Source organism: Pezoporus flaviventris, unplaced genomic scaffold, assembly GCF_033815535.1.
Source record: "Pezoporus flaviventris isolate CSIRO_AGI_PZ_B2104156 unplaced genomic scaffold, CSIRO_AGI_Pfla_v1 ptg000029l, whole genome shotgun sequence".
Lineage (NCBI taxonomy): Eukaryota > Metazoa > Chordata > Aves > Psittaciformes > Psittacidae > Pezoporus > Pezoporus flaviventris.
Window position 1 is genome coordinate 13,287,224 of NW_026892577.1, and position 18,105 is coordinate 13,305,328.

At 38.9% G+C, this 18,105-nt stretch overlaps 1 protein-coding gene and 1 long non-coding RNA gene across 2 annotated transcripts in view; one reads left to right on the forward strand and one right to left on the reverse strand.

Annotated features, from left to right (window-relative positions):
- The window catches only part of BTAF1 (B-TFIID TATA-box binding protein associated factor 1), a 44,609-nt gene extending 33,247 nt beyond the window's left edge, over nt 1–11,362 (forward strand). Inside the window, exons 24-38 of the mRNA XM_061459076.1 lie at nt 256–457; nt 857–1,005; nt 3,654–3,806; nt 4,309–4,430; nt 4,515–4,682; nt 4,864–4,941; nt 5,022–5,151; nt 5,765–5,906; nt 6,071–6,201; nt 6,602–6,727; nt 7,474–7,626; nt 8,200–8,411; nt 8,569–8,728; nt 9,344–9,514; nt 9,766–11,362. Coding sequence (XP_061315060.1) covers nt 256–457; nt 857–1,005; nt 3,654–3,806; nt 4,309–4,430; nt 4,515–4,682; nt 4,864–4,941; nt 5,022–5,151; nt 5,765–5,906; nt 6,071–6,201; nt 6,602–6,727; nt 7,474–7,626; nt 8,200–8,411; nt 8,569–8,728; nt 9,344–9,514; nt 9,766–9,912 — 2,244 coding nt within the window. The 3' untranslated portion in view covers nt 9,913–11,362. The remainder of the gene's footprint in view (nt 1–255; nt 458–856; nt 1,006–3,653; nt 3,807–4,308; nt 4,431–4,514; nt 4,683–4,863; nt 4,942–5,021; nt 5,152–5,764; nt 5,907–6,070; nt 6,202–6,601; nt 6,728–7,473; nt 7,627–8,199; nt 8,412–8,568; nt 8,729–9,343; nt 9,515–9,765) is intronic.
- On the reverse strand, nt 5,744–7,495 carry LOC133272218 (uncharacterized). The gene is made up of 2 exons (XR_009744369.1): nt 6,898–7,495; nt 5,744–6,431 (listed from the first exon to the last, which is right to left on the reverse strand). It is a non-coding gene; the product is annotated as an uncharacterized LOC133272218 (long non-coding RNA).
- Nucleotides 11,363–18,105: the final 6,743 nt, after the last annotated feature.

Consider the following 18,105-nt stretch of genomic DNA (forward strand, 5'->3'; position numbering starts at 1 on the left):
TTCCTTAATTTTCATTTTGTCTAAAACTAAATATTTTGTTACTCAGAATTTTAACTGTACTGGGGAGTAATATTTGTTCAAAGTTCAGTTGTCAGCTTCTAGAAGAATTTTTCAGTGCTAAACAATTAAACCTTGTGAAGGAGCCATTTCACGCATTCTTCGGGAGGCAGCAGAGACTGTAAGACTGTTTAATTGAAAATTACTCAGTAATTTCTTTGTAATTCATATTAATCTTTTCTCCACCCTTTTCTTCAGTTAATACAGCACTTGACTCATCTTTATATGTGCCTTCAACATCCCAGCACTGCAGTGAGACACATGGCTGCTCGTTGTGTAGGTGTTATGAGCAAAATAGCTACCATGGAAACAATGAATATCTTTCTAGAGAAAGTTCTGCCGTGGTTGGGAGCAATAGATGACAACACCAAACAAGAAGGTGCAATTGAAGCACTTGCATGTATCCTTGTGTGAACATTCAAAAATGTGGAAACTTCTTTGCAGTTGCTTAATTTGGGGAAACAAAAACTGCCAGAAAAAATGGGAGGAGGAATTAAATAAAATCATAAACTATGTTCCTCCTGTAAGCAAGAAATAGAAGAAGCTTTCATTTCTATTGCCTTAATTTAAATGAAATTTTGGTGGAGATAATTCAGTTCCTCAAACCATGAAATTCACTGGGCCAAGTCTGGGTGGATGAGACCTCTCTCTCTCTCCTCTCCACCCCATTGCTTTGTCAGTAGCAGTCTTGTTCATGTAATGTATTAATGACTTTTACCTGTTGAGTGGGAAATCTGCCAGGTATATATTCATGTCAGACAATCCTGGTGAAAACTTATTTCCTTAATAACTGATCCAGGTGTAATGGAGCAGCTGGATGTTGGTATTGTTCCATACATTGTTCTTCTAGTGGTTCCAGTTCTGGGTAGAATGAGTGATCAGACAAATAGTGTGCGTTTTATGGCTACTCAGTGCTTTGCAACACTAATTAGACTAATGCCTCTTGAGGTAAGCTGAAGTTGTAAGTAGATTGAGTATGTGAACTGTCCTCTGTCCACTGTTTCACCAGCCAAAAAGTCCAGGCTTCTGGCTTACTCTGGCTACTGCTGAGCAAGTAGCTTTTTATAGATGTTGAGTCTGTATCAGATATTTAAAGATGTCCTTTATAATGTAAAATAAGTAAAATTGGACCCTTTGTTAGTAACTTTCTAAATAAATGTTGAAGTAAAATTTCTCTTTATAAGAAACTGTGTACATACTCATCTTCTATGTAATGCTGCTTTTGCTAGCTTTATCTCAAAAGTCTCATGAGTTACATGTGTGCTCACTATGTATGCTTGGTGTTGTGTATATGGTCAAGTCCCACTCTGGGGACTAGAAGGTTTCCAAGTAACTTATTTTCACCACCAGATGGTAATAGAAGACAGTTCAGAATTTGTTTGCATGTTTCTAATGAGGAAAAAAAAAATATTGTTGGTTTAATGGGTTCAGTATCTTATTGCAAATTTAAATTTAGTATAATAACCTTAGAATCTGATAACTAGCAATCTGCATTAAATGGAGCACTTAATTTCTGTATGCTTACACTGAAATGTCAAAAAAGTTAAAAGTGAGCAAAGTAGATATCAATTTCTGGTATGCTGCTGTTCACACCAGTGCTCTTCATGTGCGTTTGGATAGAGACTTATGGGATACATATAACTTAGGTTATATGGGTTTTTCTTAAGCTATTTTAATAGAATTTAGTGAGCATCTCTTAGAAATGTAGAATACTTGTTTTATTAGTTGCATATGTGTGCATGATCAGTTCATGTTTCTTTTCCATAGTCACTCAAGAACTCCCTTAAGTCTTCACTTTCCAGTTAAGGAAGTTCAGTATTAGATATTGAAATTTATTTAATGTGCAGTCTGTGAGTGAAATAAGCTAATAATGAGTGAAAATACCAGTACTGTTGTGGAACAGTCTTTTGAATGACAGCAATTTTAAATACTAGGCCAAACAAGGAATATAATTTGGTAACTGTAGAGGGGTTGGAGTCACCTCAGTGGAAAGAGTAGGAGAGTAGGGGGTGGACTGATAGGGACTGGGGAAATATATGTGTTATGAGACAATACTTTCTGAAGGCATCCTTTTGTGAGGTTGAAATAACTTTATTACTAAGTTTTCATAGTCAAACTTTCATGAATGCTTTGTGTAAAAAAAAAAAAACAAAACCAAAAAAAACCAGAGTGGTATTTTAGGGATACAGTTCTACTTTCTTAAATGGGAAGACTTTTTAGGGTAGCCTTGCAGATATTTTGTAAGACAAACTCTTACAGCTTTCTGTAGTTATAGTGGTGGTATAAAAAGAAAAAAGTAAAAAAGAGACTCACTCAATTTTGTGTCCTTGAAGCATGACTTTTAGTTCTGTAACAAAACAAAGAGTCTAGTCTTCTGTGTTTATTGCTGGCGTTTTATATACTGCTTAAAATGCATGACCTGAATTCAGCTCCTGGATAAGTAAAAGTGATAGAGGTCTGAATAAGATTTGAGTTCCTAATCTGTATCTTTGTGTTGGTTTCTCACTGTGAGGAATTGGAAACAATAGCAGTTAAATGAGTTGGGAGAACTTAGTTTGCTCAGTTTCCTGTACCTTTATTCTCAATTTCATTATTCATTCAACCATAAAGGTGAAAATATGACTGAGAGAAGGATTGCAAGATAAATGGTTCAGCTTAATTTGTCCTGTTTTATTGATAAGCATCATACTGCAAGTTGACAGTATCCTTGAACAAAATTAACTGGCATGGTATTCACACTTCAGACATGTTATTTTCAAAGAGAGGGTGGGAAGAGCAGTTGTTGCCCATGTGTTTGTGCATCTTAAATACCTTGTTGGAGCCCTTCTAACATCTGAAATCTGGGTTAGTTTTCCACCTTCCTTATTAATCACGTACACGGTGGAACGGTAAGTTTTTCTTCTCGGCCAGGAGTGCTCCCCAAGTGATCAGTAACTTGGGTTTTGAAGTAAAACTAACTAAAGATGGAGGTGGCCCAGAAAACTGAGATGACAGATGTGATGATGGGAGAATATTACCATCTCTTTTGCTACAGTATGTTATTAGCAAGCAAGAATGTCTGGGCATATTTGCTGTCCATATACCCATCCACAACAGATGGGTGTATGGCCTGGTAGGGAAAGTACATAGGAAGCCAGTGTCTGCTGCTGCAAATCTGGAGGAGTTTAGGTTTTTCTTTTTCCCAGGAGTTTCCAACTGCCTGAATTCATTCTATGGCTCCCAGTATCACTTTAGATCTAATTCTGCTAATATCTGTGGGAGAAAAATCCATCTCACTTGGAATAGTAGATTTGGCTAAGAGAAATGGGTGTCAAAGAATTCTCTAGCCAGCCAGATAAAATCCCTGATTAGAGGTAGAGTAGCTCAATCTTTGTAAAATCTTACAGGCATAACCAAGATTTCCCATCTTCTGTGTGATTCCATCAAGCTTTTCAGTATGTCCTTTGGGGCACTGAGTTTGGATTTACACAACTGAGAAGACTGCAGATCTTTGCCATCTGTTCATTTAAAATGTCTAAGCCAGTATGACTTTTTCTTACTCTCTGTGAATTAAGTACTGTAGCCTCTACATTACTGCTTTAAAAATACTTTCCTAGGCTGGTATACCAGATCCACCAAACATGTCTGAAGAATTAATCCGAATGAAAGCTAAAGAACGTCACTTTCTGGAACAATTGTTGGATGGAAAAAAACTGGAAAACTATAAAATTCCAGTACCAATCAAAGCAGAGCTCAGAAAATATCAGCAGGTAATAACTTATACTTTTATTTTAAAAAAGCAATATTTTCCAGTCCAATATGATTTTATGGAAGGGTAGGAGTTGTTTGGGTGCTGTTGTTGTGGTGGGGGGGATTGTTTTGTTTTTAGCTGTGCAGTATGTATCTAGTGTTCTTGGGTAAGGAAGAGCAAATCAAATAATGTGTACCATTTATACAGCTTTTTTTTTCATGATGTAGTTTTTTTCCCCTCTCTCATCTTTCTCAGGGCATGGCCAATGGGCTGCCTTGCTTAGACTGATTGTAGCTGCTCTCCACTGCAAAGCCAGGTCCCCTTGTGCTGTTCAGCCACTTCTGTTTCTCCCTTTATTCCCCTCTACTTTGAGTGAGGGGGCTGTAATGGATGCATTTATGGTGGGAAACAAGCTTCTAGTTTGGCACTGGTGTATGATAGAACATACAGCTGTTTGAACTGAAGATGAACTAGCCAAAAGCTAGGTCTTCTGAAGTGCTCTTTCTGTTTTCCATTTTCAGGATGGAGTGAACTGGCTGGCATTTCTCAATAAATACAAACTTCATGGAATTCTTTGTGATGACATGGGCTTAGGGAAAACTTTACAGTCCATTTGCATTCTTGCAGGTGATCATTGCCTCAGGTAAGTGTAAACAAGTAGCTTCTATCTTAAAAGATACTCTATGAAAAACAGGTTTTTTTCAGACTTGTTTTTACATTCTTTAAGGGCTCAGGAATATGCAAGAACAAAGCTGGTGGACAGTGTCCCTCTTCCCTCTTTGGTGGTGTGCCCTCCTACACTCACAGGACACTGGGTGGATGAAGTGGGCAAATTTTGCTCAAAAGAATATCTTAATCCTTTGCATTATACAGGACCTCCTACTGAGAGAGCAAGGTAGTGTATTTTGCATTTATGACTTGGGTAGAGTAAAATACAACACAATTTTGCAATTTACTGCTGCTACTGAAGCATAGTTTGTAGCATGGTGAAGCTTGCGATGGTACCTTTAAAATCTGAAATAATAACATCTGTAAGGGATGTTTTAGTTATCTCCTCTATTTTATTTTTTCTTAAGATTACAGCACCAGGTGAAAAGACACAATCTCATAGTGGCTTCATACGATGTTGTAAGAAATGACATTGATTTCTTCAGGTAAGAGTTGGTTTGTTTTCTGAGGTTTTTAATAGCTTAGAATTTTAAATGGTACTTAAGCCTGTATTCTTCTTTTCCAGAAATATTAAGTTTAATTACTGCATTCTTGATGAAGGCCATGTAATTAAAAATGGAAAAACTAAACTGTCAAAAGCAGTAAAACAGCTGACTGCCAATTACAGGATTATTCTTTCTGGGACACCAATCCAGGTAACTGCTTCTCTTTTCCTAAGGAGTTGGGTGAGTGGGGTGAAAACAAGTGAAACAGATATATTTCGCAGTCTGATTGTGCTTTTTATTAGTCATCTTCTTTGAAGTATATACATTTTATTAAAAAAAAGAAAAGCCTTTCACTGCTAAATACTTGAAACTGCATCTTTTTCCTTTCCTAGTATACCCATGTATCAGGGAATAGGTGCAAGATCCATGGTACTAATAGGAGCTCAAAAGCTGGCAACAAGACTTTCTCTACCACTTGTTCTATAAGCAGCAGGCAGGGAGGGAACCCCAGACTTTGGGCTTTCTCCTAATGCCTTGTTCATGGAGTATCTGTCTGAGGCCACTTGTATCTCCTGGGGTTTGTTGTTGAGTGTGGCTTAATACATAAGGCACAGTAAAAAGTCTTATGTGCCAAAGTATAGGTGCAGGTCTTCTGTAACTTAGTTTGATGAAAAAGCCACCAATTTCTAAGAGCTCAAAAGTACATAGAAGTGTTCCATTTGTAGTTTTATAGGCAGTGTTAAATAGGCATGGAAATGTTTGTGATAACTTGTAACAACTCGTTACTTCTGGAAATAATTCAAAAATGTTTTGCCTATGCCAGAACAACGTCTTAGAGTTGTGGTCATTGTTTGACTTCCTCATGCCGGGATTTTTGGGTACTGAACGCCAATTTGCAGCTCGTTATGGCAAACCAATACTGGCAAGTAGAGATGCCCGAAGCTCCAGTCGAGAACAAGAGGCTGGTAAGGATCAAATGTTAAATTTTTGTTTTCTTGTTTTCTTCCTTTAAATGAGAGTTTCACATGAAAAGAGAAAGTGTGATCAGTTCCAGTGTAAGAACAGGAGGTGAGAGGCGGACATTTCAATTTTTTTTTCCCTAAAATGTGGCTCCCGTTGTCTCCTCCAGGGGTTCTTGCAATGGAAGCACTGCACCGCCAGGTTCTGCCATTCCTCCTAAGGAGGATGAAGGAGGATGTACTGCAGGATCTTCCACCCAAAATTATTCAAGATTATTACTGTATTCTCAGTCCTCTGCAGGTATGCTTAAAAAGTTTCTGGAAGCTTAGTGTTTTCAGCACAGTAAAGACCACAAAGAAACCACTTCTGTATTCCTGGGTCAGTCTCATGTCACCTCTGACATTCTTTGGGACCATGGGACTAAAAGGTTTTTTTGTAGTATGTGTGTTAAAACTAGTATCAGTCCAGTTACAATAGAGGATTTCTTTAGCTTAATTTCTGGCATTGTTCTATAATAATATCTTTCCAAGCTGAAAGAAAATTGCAAGAGATTGCACTGTTATATTGATCATGTGCTTTGTGTATGGTTTTCTTGATTATGGTAATTCAGAACTTTAAACTTGGAACTAAAATAAAAAAAATGGCTGTTTGTCTTATTTCTGTCTGGGAAAACATACTCATTCTCTTGTCTGCTGTACAGGTTCAGCTTTATGAAGATTTTGCCAAGTCTCGTGCCAAATGCGATATTGATGAAACAGTTTCTTCAATTTCACTAAATGAAGAAACTGAAAAACCAAAGCTTAAAGCTACAGGTCATGTGTTTCAGGTACAGATGTCTTTTTAATTTTTACTACCTACTTGTAGCTAACTTGTACATTTACGGCCATATGATCCAAGTAAAATACTTAGGGTTTGGATCATACTGCCTGAAAGTGATGTACAGCTATTTTGATTTAATTAAGTTCTTGGGGTTTAAGTAATATAAAACTGTCTTACTTCTTAATATGTTGTGTTTTAACTAGTGTTCAGCTGTTTATGGATCTTGGATACTACTTTTGATTAATAACTGATTACCAGAAATGCAAAACCTCAAAGAGAGAGAACTAATTTTGGTTTTACTAGTTGTTACAGTACAAAATTAAGATACTAAACCATGAACAAAATAAGTTAACTTAAAGTTAGATCTGAATTTATGAAGGTTCATGATCTGACAGAATTGCAGGTTAAGTCTTGGCTACTTGGAAACAATCATTCTCAAAGCCTCTGCACAGCTCCCAAACCCAGCTACTGTATCCCACACTCAACATGAAGGTGTGGGAAATGGTAGTATGCATACTTTTCCTGCAACAGGAACCAAGATCGTTACACACTTAATAGTTATTTGATACAGTTCGAAATACTGGTCTAGTTTACATAAATGTGTAATGTTACTGTAATGAAAATATATCCTGAAGTCCAAATTGTGGAATGTAGCTGAGTGGCCCCTATATTTTATAATCAGTTTTGTTCATCATTTTTCTGTAACTACATTATTACTATTTCCTTGAACTTCCATTTCCTAAACAATTCAAGGCACTGCAGTACTTAAGGAAGCTATGCAACCACCCAGCATTAGTGTTAACAACCCAACACCCAGAATATAAAAGAATTACAGAGCAACTCGCAACACATAGTTCATCCCTTCGAGACATCCAACATGCACCTAAGCTGTCTGCTTTAAAACAAGTAAGTAGATATGCATATTGTGCCTTAATTTCCTAAATGTGTCTTTACTGATGTTAAATTTAAAAAGCTTAAGACTTCATCAATATGAAAATTATCTTAAAGCTTCAGTTAAGTATCAGATGAAATAGAGTACAAGGGTTTTTTAGACATATGTCCTATTTTTCCTGTTTAATTCGAGGGGGAGGGGGAAGCACGAGCTTGCTTCATGATGTTTACAGAATTTTTGCTGCTTTGCCGAAAACCTTACTTTTATTCTGTTTCTTACTCCTACCCCCCTTATTACAGAAAAACATTTATTATATGGGAGACTGTTAGCTCAAAAATGTTAGATTGCAGTACATACTTAAATTCTGTTTTAAGTAAAACAAAATGAAGAAAGTGACTATTCTGTTGACTCTTAGTTTTTCACTTTGACAGTAAAGCCAAACTTTGCATTATCATTTAAATGACTGCCCCAGACTTCCTCTAAAGTTTGTTTCTCTTATTTCTACTTTTAACAGTTCATCAATGTCAATGTTTACATGAGATCTACTGTCATTCTGATGATATGCTTTAATGCTCTTTTACTTTAAGCTGCTGCTAGATTGTGGTTTGGGGAATAGTGGATCTTCAGAAAGCGGTACAGAAGCCGTTGTGGCCCAGCACAGAGTACTTATCTTCTGTCAACTTAAAAGCATGCTGGATATAGTGGAGCACGACCTTCTTCGACCTCAGTTACCTTCAGTTACTTATTTACGACTAGATGGCAGCATTCCTGCTGGTCAGAGGCATTCCATTGTTTCCCGGTAAGCATATCCCTTCACAAGCAATACGAGGAACTGTAGTGAGCTATATTATTTATATGGTATGAAATTGTTCTTTGGTCTGCCTCAGAGCAGTTGAGGTTCATGAGTTCATCATTTATATAAAATTTACCATACTTAACTTTTTTTATGTGTGCAGGTTTAATAATGACCCATCTATAGATGTTCTTTTGCTCACAACTCATGTTGGTGGACTGGGACTTAATTTAACGGGGGCCGATACAGTAGTATTTGTGGAACATGACTGGAACCCGATGAGAGACCTGCAAGCCATGGATCGGGCACATCGCATTGGGCAGGTGAACAACTCTTTAATTTCCCATAAGTTTCTTCTCTTGCTGAACTCCTGTTTTTTTTTGAATTGGGATAAGGTTGTAACATCTGAAAACTGATGTCTGAAAAGCTTCCATTCGTACTGCTTCCTTGCAAGTATGCCGGATGAAGTGTATACTTTCTTATCCTATCCTGAACTTGGTATGCCTTCTAATTCTGTACTGTCTGAGTTGCTGAGGAGGGGCCAGGGAAGAATCACCCTTCAGGGGAGGAAGGTACTCAACTGAGACAAGAAACTTGAAGGAAAGCCCGCACAGGGTTGTCCTTCTCTGATGCCTGGACAGGGAAAGAGTGACTGCTGTTAGTCTCCCTCTACAGCTGTAAAAAACAATGAATTCTTAACTTCCTGAGTACAGATGCAATTGCAGGTGCCTCTACTGTATGCTGGCATAGTCTCATTCTTTTAATCTGACACCAGTCAGACTTACTGAGTAAAATTACTGACGGGTAACTCCAAGCCAAACTGCTTCCAGACTCTCCGTGATGAATACTAAAAAGTTATGCTGTCTTGAATACCTGAATACCTAAGATATTTTTATATTTTTCATTTCTTTTGTGTGTGCTTTTTTTTTTCCTTTCAGAAACGTGTTGTTAATGTATATCGCCTGATAACCAGGGGAACTCTGGAGGAAAAGATCATGGGTCTTCAGAAGTTCAAAATGAATATTGCAAATACGGTGATCAGCCAAGAAAACACAAGCTTGCAGAGCATGGGAACAGAACAGCTTCTTGATCTGTTCACTCTTGACAAGGTAAAAAGCCGTTTTACAAATACCTACCGAAAATAGAGTAAGCTTAGGGAAAAGCTTTGCTTTGATATGTAAAATTTGATCACATGGACACTAGAGGTTGGAATGATGGATATTAGATAGCTCTCCGAAAAACAGGAGGATGTGCTGTTTCCCCGAAAGAACTGTAAGATTTTGAAGAATTTTGCATATTCCTGAAAATATTATTTGGTGTTTTAATTGACTTTCTTCTTTTTTTTTTTTTTTTTGTGAAGGATGAAAAAACTGAAAAAGCAGATACCTCTACCTCTTCTGGGAAAGCATCAATGAAATCAGTCCTTGAAAACCTTGGAGAACTATGGGATCAAGAACAGTATGACACTGAATACAGTCTTGAAAACTTTATGCATTCATTAAAGTAACGATCATATATTCATAATTCAACTGCTGCTAGTTCACATTCTCCTGCTGATATTCAGCAAACTTCAAAGCATATATAGTGAACCTTTAGCTTAATGTGTAAATAGACTTACTGAAAGAAGAATCTTCAAAAGAGTGGCACTGAGTAGTGTCACCTGTTTCACTGGGGAGTTACTCTGTCTTAAACATTTGCACTGTATAAAAACTGTAAATGTAAACATCGTGAGGTGGTTTGAATTTTACTTGTTCTGAACAGCTACAAATTCTTTCTTGGTAGAAGAATAAATCAAAGCAAGTTTATACATATGTTAACAAGTGTTCCTTCTGTTTGAATTTAAGTCCACCATTATTTCTTTCTGTATCTATAATAATTTTGTACAGTTGTTTCAGTGAGTACTTCAGGTTGTTCAGTGTATATTTTTCTTTTAAACACAACTTGCTTTATGATGTATTAAGGAACAGTTTTCAACTTCAAACTTTTCAGATCATTTCAGGACTTGTATCACCAGAGGCAAAGCCTAGAAGCCTTGAAAGTATTGAATAATCATCTGGCACTAGGTGTGTGCACCCGCCTTTGTATATTGAGTATAAATATCTTATGCTCTTCAGTCTTTTGACACCATCTCGAGAGAACAGCTGACTTGAACTTTTTAATGTAATGAGCTATATTAAATACAGGTAATGGCCTATTTGAGGCCATGTTTGCATCCTATTAGCAGGGGTGTACTTTTTTTAATTTATCTATAAGGCTAGAGTATAGCCACTTTGAGAGATGCATGTATTCAGTATGTTTCAATCCTATATATTTTTTTTAACTAAAAGAAGAAATGAAATATACAGATAGACGTTTTCCAGAAGTAAATTTTACACTGTCTAGGATTCTGAAATCCATGCTAAAGTGACTGTTTACTAAACTGATGCATGATTTAAAGCTTCTTAAAGGAATAGGGAAGACTTTTTTTCTTTAGGAGAAAACATACATAGAGGATACCTACATTCAATTTGAGGTAATTGAATAGTTTAAATGGTGTAATAAAGATAGTAAGGGACTTTAATAGCAGTGAATGAGAATAACATCGCTGTATGTTATGCAGCTTTTTATAAAAGGGAGGCAGTAGTAAAAGTGTGTTTCTAGATGTGCATATGTACCAGTATATGCACTTTTTATAAATATTAAATTATAGATAACTTACAGCAGTTGTCTGGATACATAGAATATATGTATAATATAAAACCTAAGGTTTGTAGCTTGCTGTGTGCTTAAGCATCAGAGCTTAAAAACCACCAGAGACCTCAACTATGTAAAATAAGATTGTTTTAAAACAATATATATAAATCAAGACTGTTTTGCAGCATTGGAGAAGAATTTATGTCACATTTCAGTAGTTCTGAACTGCCATATTGTAACTAAATTAGCATTCCATGAAAATAAACAAAACTGGGAATATATAACTTGTATGTTGTGTATGTCCACATTTAAGTTTATTCTGTAGTGAAGACTCACTGTAGCTGACTAGGTGTAAAAACTAATGCTTTGGGAAATTACAGTTGGATTACTAGTAGTATTCTTAGTCATTTCTGCCTTCATACGTAAACATTTCTGTTGTGCTTTCAGCTGATAATGCAAGCAGGGGGAGAGACAAGATGGGTTTGGAGTTCTGTTGCAGAGAAATTATAATGCTGGAATACTGGGTACCTTTAAGATGGCCTGGAGCAGTAATCTGGTGATAGTGTCCAGAAATAATATGTTTGAATAAAGAAACCTCTTATTTAGTCATAAAACACTGCATATGTTTTTCTTCAAGAGCTTTATAGGAAACTGTGTGGCCCCTGTTGGAAAAGAAATACACAGCTAAGGACTGCTTTAAAGCAGTCATCACGTTCAGGTCGCTATGCAACCATAATACTCGTAGTGATGGCTCTCTTGGATATGATACCAAAAAGACTTCTGCACCTGGAAAATGAGGGGAGCAAAACCTAGAATAATTGTTTCAAGATTATTACATGTACTGACTGATCGTAAGTGTTCTGTGAATTAACACTTTCAAAATGAAAACCAGCAGGAACACTGTACCAAGTACATACAGAAAAACATTTCCAGTTAGTTACCTTAATACTTAACTATGAGCATTTCTATGTTTTTCAAGCTGGCAGACCATTTACCAGGATCTGGCTTTTTAGTGCATTTTTCTCACTGGATTCACTTACAACAAAACCCAAGAAAGAAACGTGCTCTTGGAATGCCTCTGACCCGCACTGACCTGTTTAATGGGTATCCAACTGGACTGGACCGGGATCTGGGCTGAAATAGAAGTATTTTATTTCTAGGTTGAAATAAAATCTTCAAAGATAGTGCAGGGATGCCAGGTTGTCAGCAGCAACAATTTCATTCTAGAGCTCTGCCCCTACTGCAGTGTATTACTTGAGGACAACTGCAAATTCAGTCATTGCAGGCCCCAGAAAACATGACCTGTGAATAGAACCATGCACATCCAAGGCTTGATGAATTGTGTGTAATTTACACTGAATTACTACTCCGTCTCTGTTATTTTAATGGCATCAAAAGAACACCAAAGCCATACCTCCAAATTGATGTAGTCCCAGATTCAAAGTCTGCTAATTTCTGAAAACTAAGTACCTCTCACTGGTGGGCTGGAAGAAATACTTTGAAACAACTGTATTCATAATGGTGCTTTTCAACCAAATTTTTAAGGATGCTTGAAGTTCTACTTGAAACTAAATGGAAAACTACCTTCTTCAAGTCATGCCTTTTGAAGTGTCTGTTAAACTAAGAATTTAATTTGACAAGCCTGTCTTTCTTCATGCATGGCATCTTTGGAATCCATTTAAGCAGAACGCTGTTTTTCTGCAAATGTTTTCTTTTGTTGGGGGGGGAAGGGTGTTTGGTTTTTAATCCTGCTCCCTAATGCTTTTGGAGGAGATGGGTGCACCACTGACCTTTCATTAAAAAAAAATGGATGGATGTCCAGCTGAATCAAGTGAGAGGCTGGTTTTCAGAATCTGTAGCTTCTGCACAGATGGAAAAGTTCAAGATCCTGTGAAAAAAAAGGAGCAGATCTGCTGCTTAGCACAGTCTAACAGGGTTAGACTGAATTTACGCTGACTAAAAAGTTGCCGCTCTAAATCCATTTTACTGTGTCTGTATATATATAGATGTGTGTGTGAAAGACTAAACAAACTAATGCTAAACTGCCAAATCTTGAATGTTTTAAATGGAAGAAGCAAAGTGCTTAATAGCGTATAACACTAGGGAACACAGATGTGGATTTAAGAACCTTCTTAGGCTATCTTTCCTTCCCCCAAATCTTAAAGAAGTCACACACTCAAAACCTGTGCTGCTTTCTTAGCTTGTATCAATAGCTAACTCAGTGGTTGGGTGTCTGCCATTAATCTATCAAGTAATCTATAAACATACGCTCTTATAGACAATGACCTGCAATTAGTTTCTTTTAAATTCAGACCAGGATTTGCTAAGTTGTAAGAGGAAAATTCCACATACAAAAGGAAAATGTTTGCTCCTCCATTTCCCTTTTTAGATGACGGAAGTCAATCCAGAGAGCAACAACTTCAATGCCATGAATTCAGACTCAAGTACAAAAACTGCAGCAAAAGTAGGGAGGGGTGAAGTGCAGATATGGGGAGAAAGGAAGAATAATAATCCTGCCAAAGGGCTGTTCTAGGAACGTGGCAAATTGAACTAATCTGCAATTTAGTCAGAGGCTCAGAAATAGCTATCAACACGCTGGCCACGTCTTCAATGCACTCTGGGTCCCGGGGCCTTTGCAGGGTGAAGCTGCGTTGTCCATGCCAAGTCTGTGCCTGCCAGAGATTTCCCATATGTCAGAGTCATTACATTTCATAGTTTATGCAGGCTGGCTGCTTAGATATTCCTCCAAGAAAACAGGAATACTTATCAGTATACTGGCAGCAAGTGATTTGAGTGGTAGCTGTGGTATGCTTTTTACTACTGTTTCTCTGTTACTTCTCTTTGAATAAATATTGTTCTCTGCAGATACACTTTTATGTATTCTGACCCTGTTTCACATGACTCATGCTGCACTTATGGTGATTTAATTATCAATCACAGCCTAGCATCCCAGAAATAAAGACTTCAAGTAGAAATCTGTTAGAAGCCAAGGAAACAGCTACTGCAGATGTTCAAATCTAATTGCATTTGCAAGTTAGTAAAGAGAACTTGAGAAAGTCGGTTGAATTGTGCACAATCTCTGCCACAGCCAGAGAAGGAAGCCATTAAAAAGACATCAACCCCCAGAAAACAACGCAATCTGCTTCCTGCCTCTCTTCTCAATCAAAGCTGTTTCACATAGGAGAAAACTGACTTTTGACTGTGCTACCAAAACAATGTGGCTTTAGGAAAATGCTGCCCCCATCTCCACTTAGTCTAAATTCTAAAACACTTCTGAGACATTTGCAACTGTTCAACTTTGGTGCCTCTATCTTGCACGTATCACTCACAGAACACAACAATCTTGCCAATCAAGCTACAAGTACTGACCTGCTATTTCCTGTTCATTGGAATCTTTGGGTACACCTATATAAACATTGTTCCTATCCCTGCATAGTGTCAAAATACTGCTCATACTCATTCTCCTAGGAGAATGTATTTTCAAGAGGCTGCAGATAAAAGCTTGATGCAAGCTAACCAAACCAACAGTCAGTGCCAGCCCATCAGTATTTGTTTATGATTAATTTACCGCTCACCCACTCAGGCATCATATCAGTTAAATTATCAGTTCATCTGCAAAGCCTGAAAGGAAAATGTGGCAGAACTCAAAAGTTGATACTTCTGTTGATACGTCCTTTGCTGCCCTGTGAAGAGCTGCAAGATGTGATCAGCACTTCAGGCTTTACAGGGCCAGCGCAGTCATCAGTAGTTAATTATTGTTTATAAAATGCAGAACTGTGTGTTCTCGCAGTTACATCACTCTTTTGGCTGTGCCTATTATTTCCCAGCCAAAGAGCAAGGTAGCAAACAAAGCAAGAAAAGTGGGGGGAAAAAAAATACTGTGACAGTTCACATGGGCTGTGTGGCATAAGGGGGAGCAAAGGAGGAGGAAGGGACATGAGATGCACTTGCCCTCAGCCCATCTTGCAAGACACATTTTGGTTTATTTCTCCCAAGTTCCTACCGTTCAGTATTTTTTGCCTCCAATACAGACGTGGTCAGAGATCCCGAAGCCACCCCAGAACCACTGTGTAGAAGACTGGAATGCCTTACCCCTGGGAGCCTCGTGAACCCTAGTCCTCTTCCCTCTTGAGCAGGAAGAGTAGCTCCAACCACCAGCGCAAGGCGCCCGGTGTACCACCACCAAATGAGGTGCAAGCGTAACTAAGCTTAAATGGCAGACAGCTTTACCTTGCATCTGCACAGACACCTGCAGAAACCACACCGCTTACACACGGACTGCAAGGCCCGCGGCCGGCTGTGAGGGTGCAGCAGGCAGCACTGCCGTCACACCTTCGCCACCCCTCATGCTCCACCGGAAACAAAAGTAGCCATAGGGTAAAAGGCCGCCAAGCCGCGGCCTCTTACTCGCCCTCCCCCGCTGTGCCTGCGGTCCTCGCAGGCGGGAGCAGGAGCAGGAGCCGGCACCGGCGAGAGGGTCCCCGCGGCCGTCAGTTTCCGTTGGGCGGCACGCGGAGCCCGCCCTGCCTGTCGATCCTTCTAGAAGCCTGCGGCCCCTCTCCGGCCCCGCTGCCTGCCCAGGTAACGCCACGTTCCTCAGGGACAGCGGAGGGATGGGGCAGGGTCCCCCCGCCAGCCCCCGCTGCTATCTGAGCCACCAGCAGTCGCCGCCGCTCGGTGCGAGCTGGCCTCGAACCACCCCAACAAACCCCAAACCACCTCAGAATCCAGGGCAAGGCGGGTGAGCTGCAAAACTGCTCTGCTGCAGCTAGAAAAGCCGGGGAGCAGCTAGCACTCCAGTGGGTTTTCCAGCGTTTTTGCAGCCCTGCTGGTAAATCAAGGGTGCCTGGCCCGAGAATGTGGCCTGTGTGCTGTTGAAGTGTTTGTAGAGCAGCAAAAATGGCCATTTTCTTACGTATTTTGTCTGTTTCCTTACAAGTGAGGATCAATCACAGTCTGGGGATGTGCTGTATGCTTTATGAGTTTATTTATCTATTCAAAGTCTCTAGAGGTAGGGTGACTTCCTCCCTGTTTCGTTAGCCTGCCGCTGATCTGTCATCAGCCCATAAGACTTGCATCCGTGACAGAGATGTATTCAAGGCACTAAATGGCTTTGGCAATTATTAGATGCCTTTATCAGCTTTGCTCTGGCATTTAATCAGCCACAAAAGCTATTTATTGCCTCATAAACTCCTCTGCAGCAAACATTATCCTTTAATTAATCTCTGAAAATTACAAAGGCTGGTAAGGTAACCTGTTTTTCACACCACACAATGAAGCTTAGGAGAGTTTGTTGCTGTTTTTCCTTTCACTTTGTTTTCTGACACTTGTCAGCTGACCCAGCCAGACCCCTTGCTAGGACAGCTAGTAGCAATTTAGCAGCATGGCACAGGCAACAAATACCAGCCACATCACTGAGTTGTGAGCATTATTCACAGCTGAGAAACTTCAGAGATTAATAAAAGTTAAACCCTAATTTAACTCACATTAAAATTGGAAGAGCAATCTGAACAGCGTGTGGCTTCAGAACTAAATGATGTTACAGACTCATTGAAAGACTGGAGGACAGCTGCTAATTAGGAGTATTTGAAGCTAAGGACACAATGACAGAAGTAGGTCTCTTGCATACTGAAAGATTTCAGATGCGTGCTTGCTTTGTATATAATGAATTTTTGTATATCAGCACTCAGAGATTCAAAGCAGCTGAAAAGCATCCGTATCTATGGCTAGAATAACTCAATACCTGAAGATATCCTAGAAAATGTTTTCTAGCATGAACAGAGGGTTTTTTTTTTTTTTACAGCACAGGCACGAAGTTTTGCTATTTCCGCACAACCTAGCAGAATCAGATTAGTTTTAAACTAGAGCAGTTCATAACAGAGCAAAAATGTTAGGTGTCGAGTTTTCAAACTTCTGTCTGGCCCTATGAGGACTACATATAGCTAGAAGTTCAATGATCTTGTTTAAACTTACTGATTCTATCAGAGAGCTTTACTAGGGTAGAAGGGAGCTAGAAATATTCCCCTAGGTATTCGGGAGTTTGCAGTGCTGAGGCCTATGTCATAGCTTCCCATGAAGCTGCTACAAATTCTTGTGGAATTTGCCATTGCCTGCTTGGAAACATGATATCAAGAAAGAAGATATTTTCATGCATTTATCCAGGTTAGTTAATGAGTTGCAAAAAGGTGTTGGGATCATGTAATCAGCCTCTACTCTGCAGACCTACAGCAAATGTTTCATTAGTTGTGAATTATATTTTAGGAAGTAGTTAGTGATGCAAGGTATAGACTTTGTAGCTAAAGTAGTATAAAAAAGATGTTGCCTCTTGTGTCTCTTATGGCTTTTTATTTTTCATCACTGGAAGAAAAAAAAAAGTAAATAAAAACAAAACCCCTTGACCTTGCTCTAATGCTAGCTCCCAGCTGCTAGGGAATTTACATCTCCTGTGGCAGGTGCTAATCATGGTGAGACTAAAGAGCAGTTCCACTTCGGTGACTCTTTCTATGTGTTAGTAGGTGGTAGCATAGTCAGGACTTAAATTATAAGAGATTATGTTTTCAGAGATGTATTGAAAACTCTAACCCAGTAATTATGTTTTCCAAAGTAGTCCACTTGTGCTGTGTTACTGCTGGAGACATTCTGCATTGCCTGAGTGATGTGTTCTTGCTGCCTGAGTTTCTGAAACATACGTATTAAAAAAAAAAAAAAAAAAAGAAGGAGGTGGATCCTGTTGAAGTAAAACTTTGGAAGCTAGAAAGTCCTAGACTTTATGTCCCAGGAGGAGGTGTGGTGAGGCAATGTAGTTGTATGCTGTGATAGATGGTACAGTTATCAGCTTCCTGTATTGAGGGGGAATAGAGGGCAGAGCCATACAAAGCTCGGGAAAAGCAGGTCTCTGCAGTGGTGAGTACAGCAGCAGTTCAGGTCCCAGGCTAGTTTGGTCTCAAGAGCAAATACACAGGCAGTTTTACACATCCCACAGTGCAGTAGCACCTTGGTTTGTATAGTCCAGAGCTCACCGAAAAGA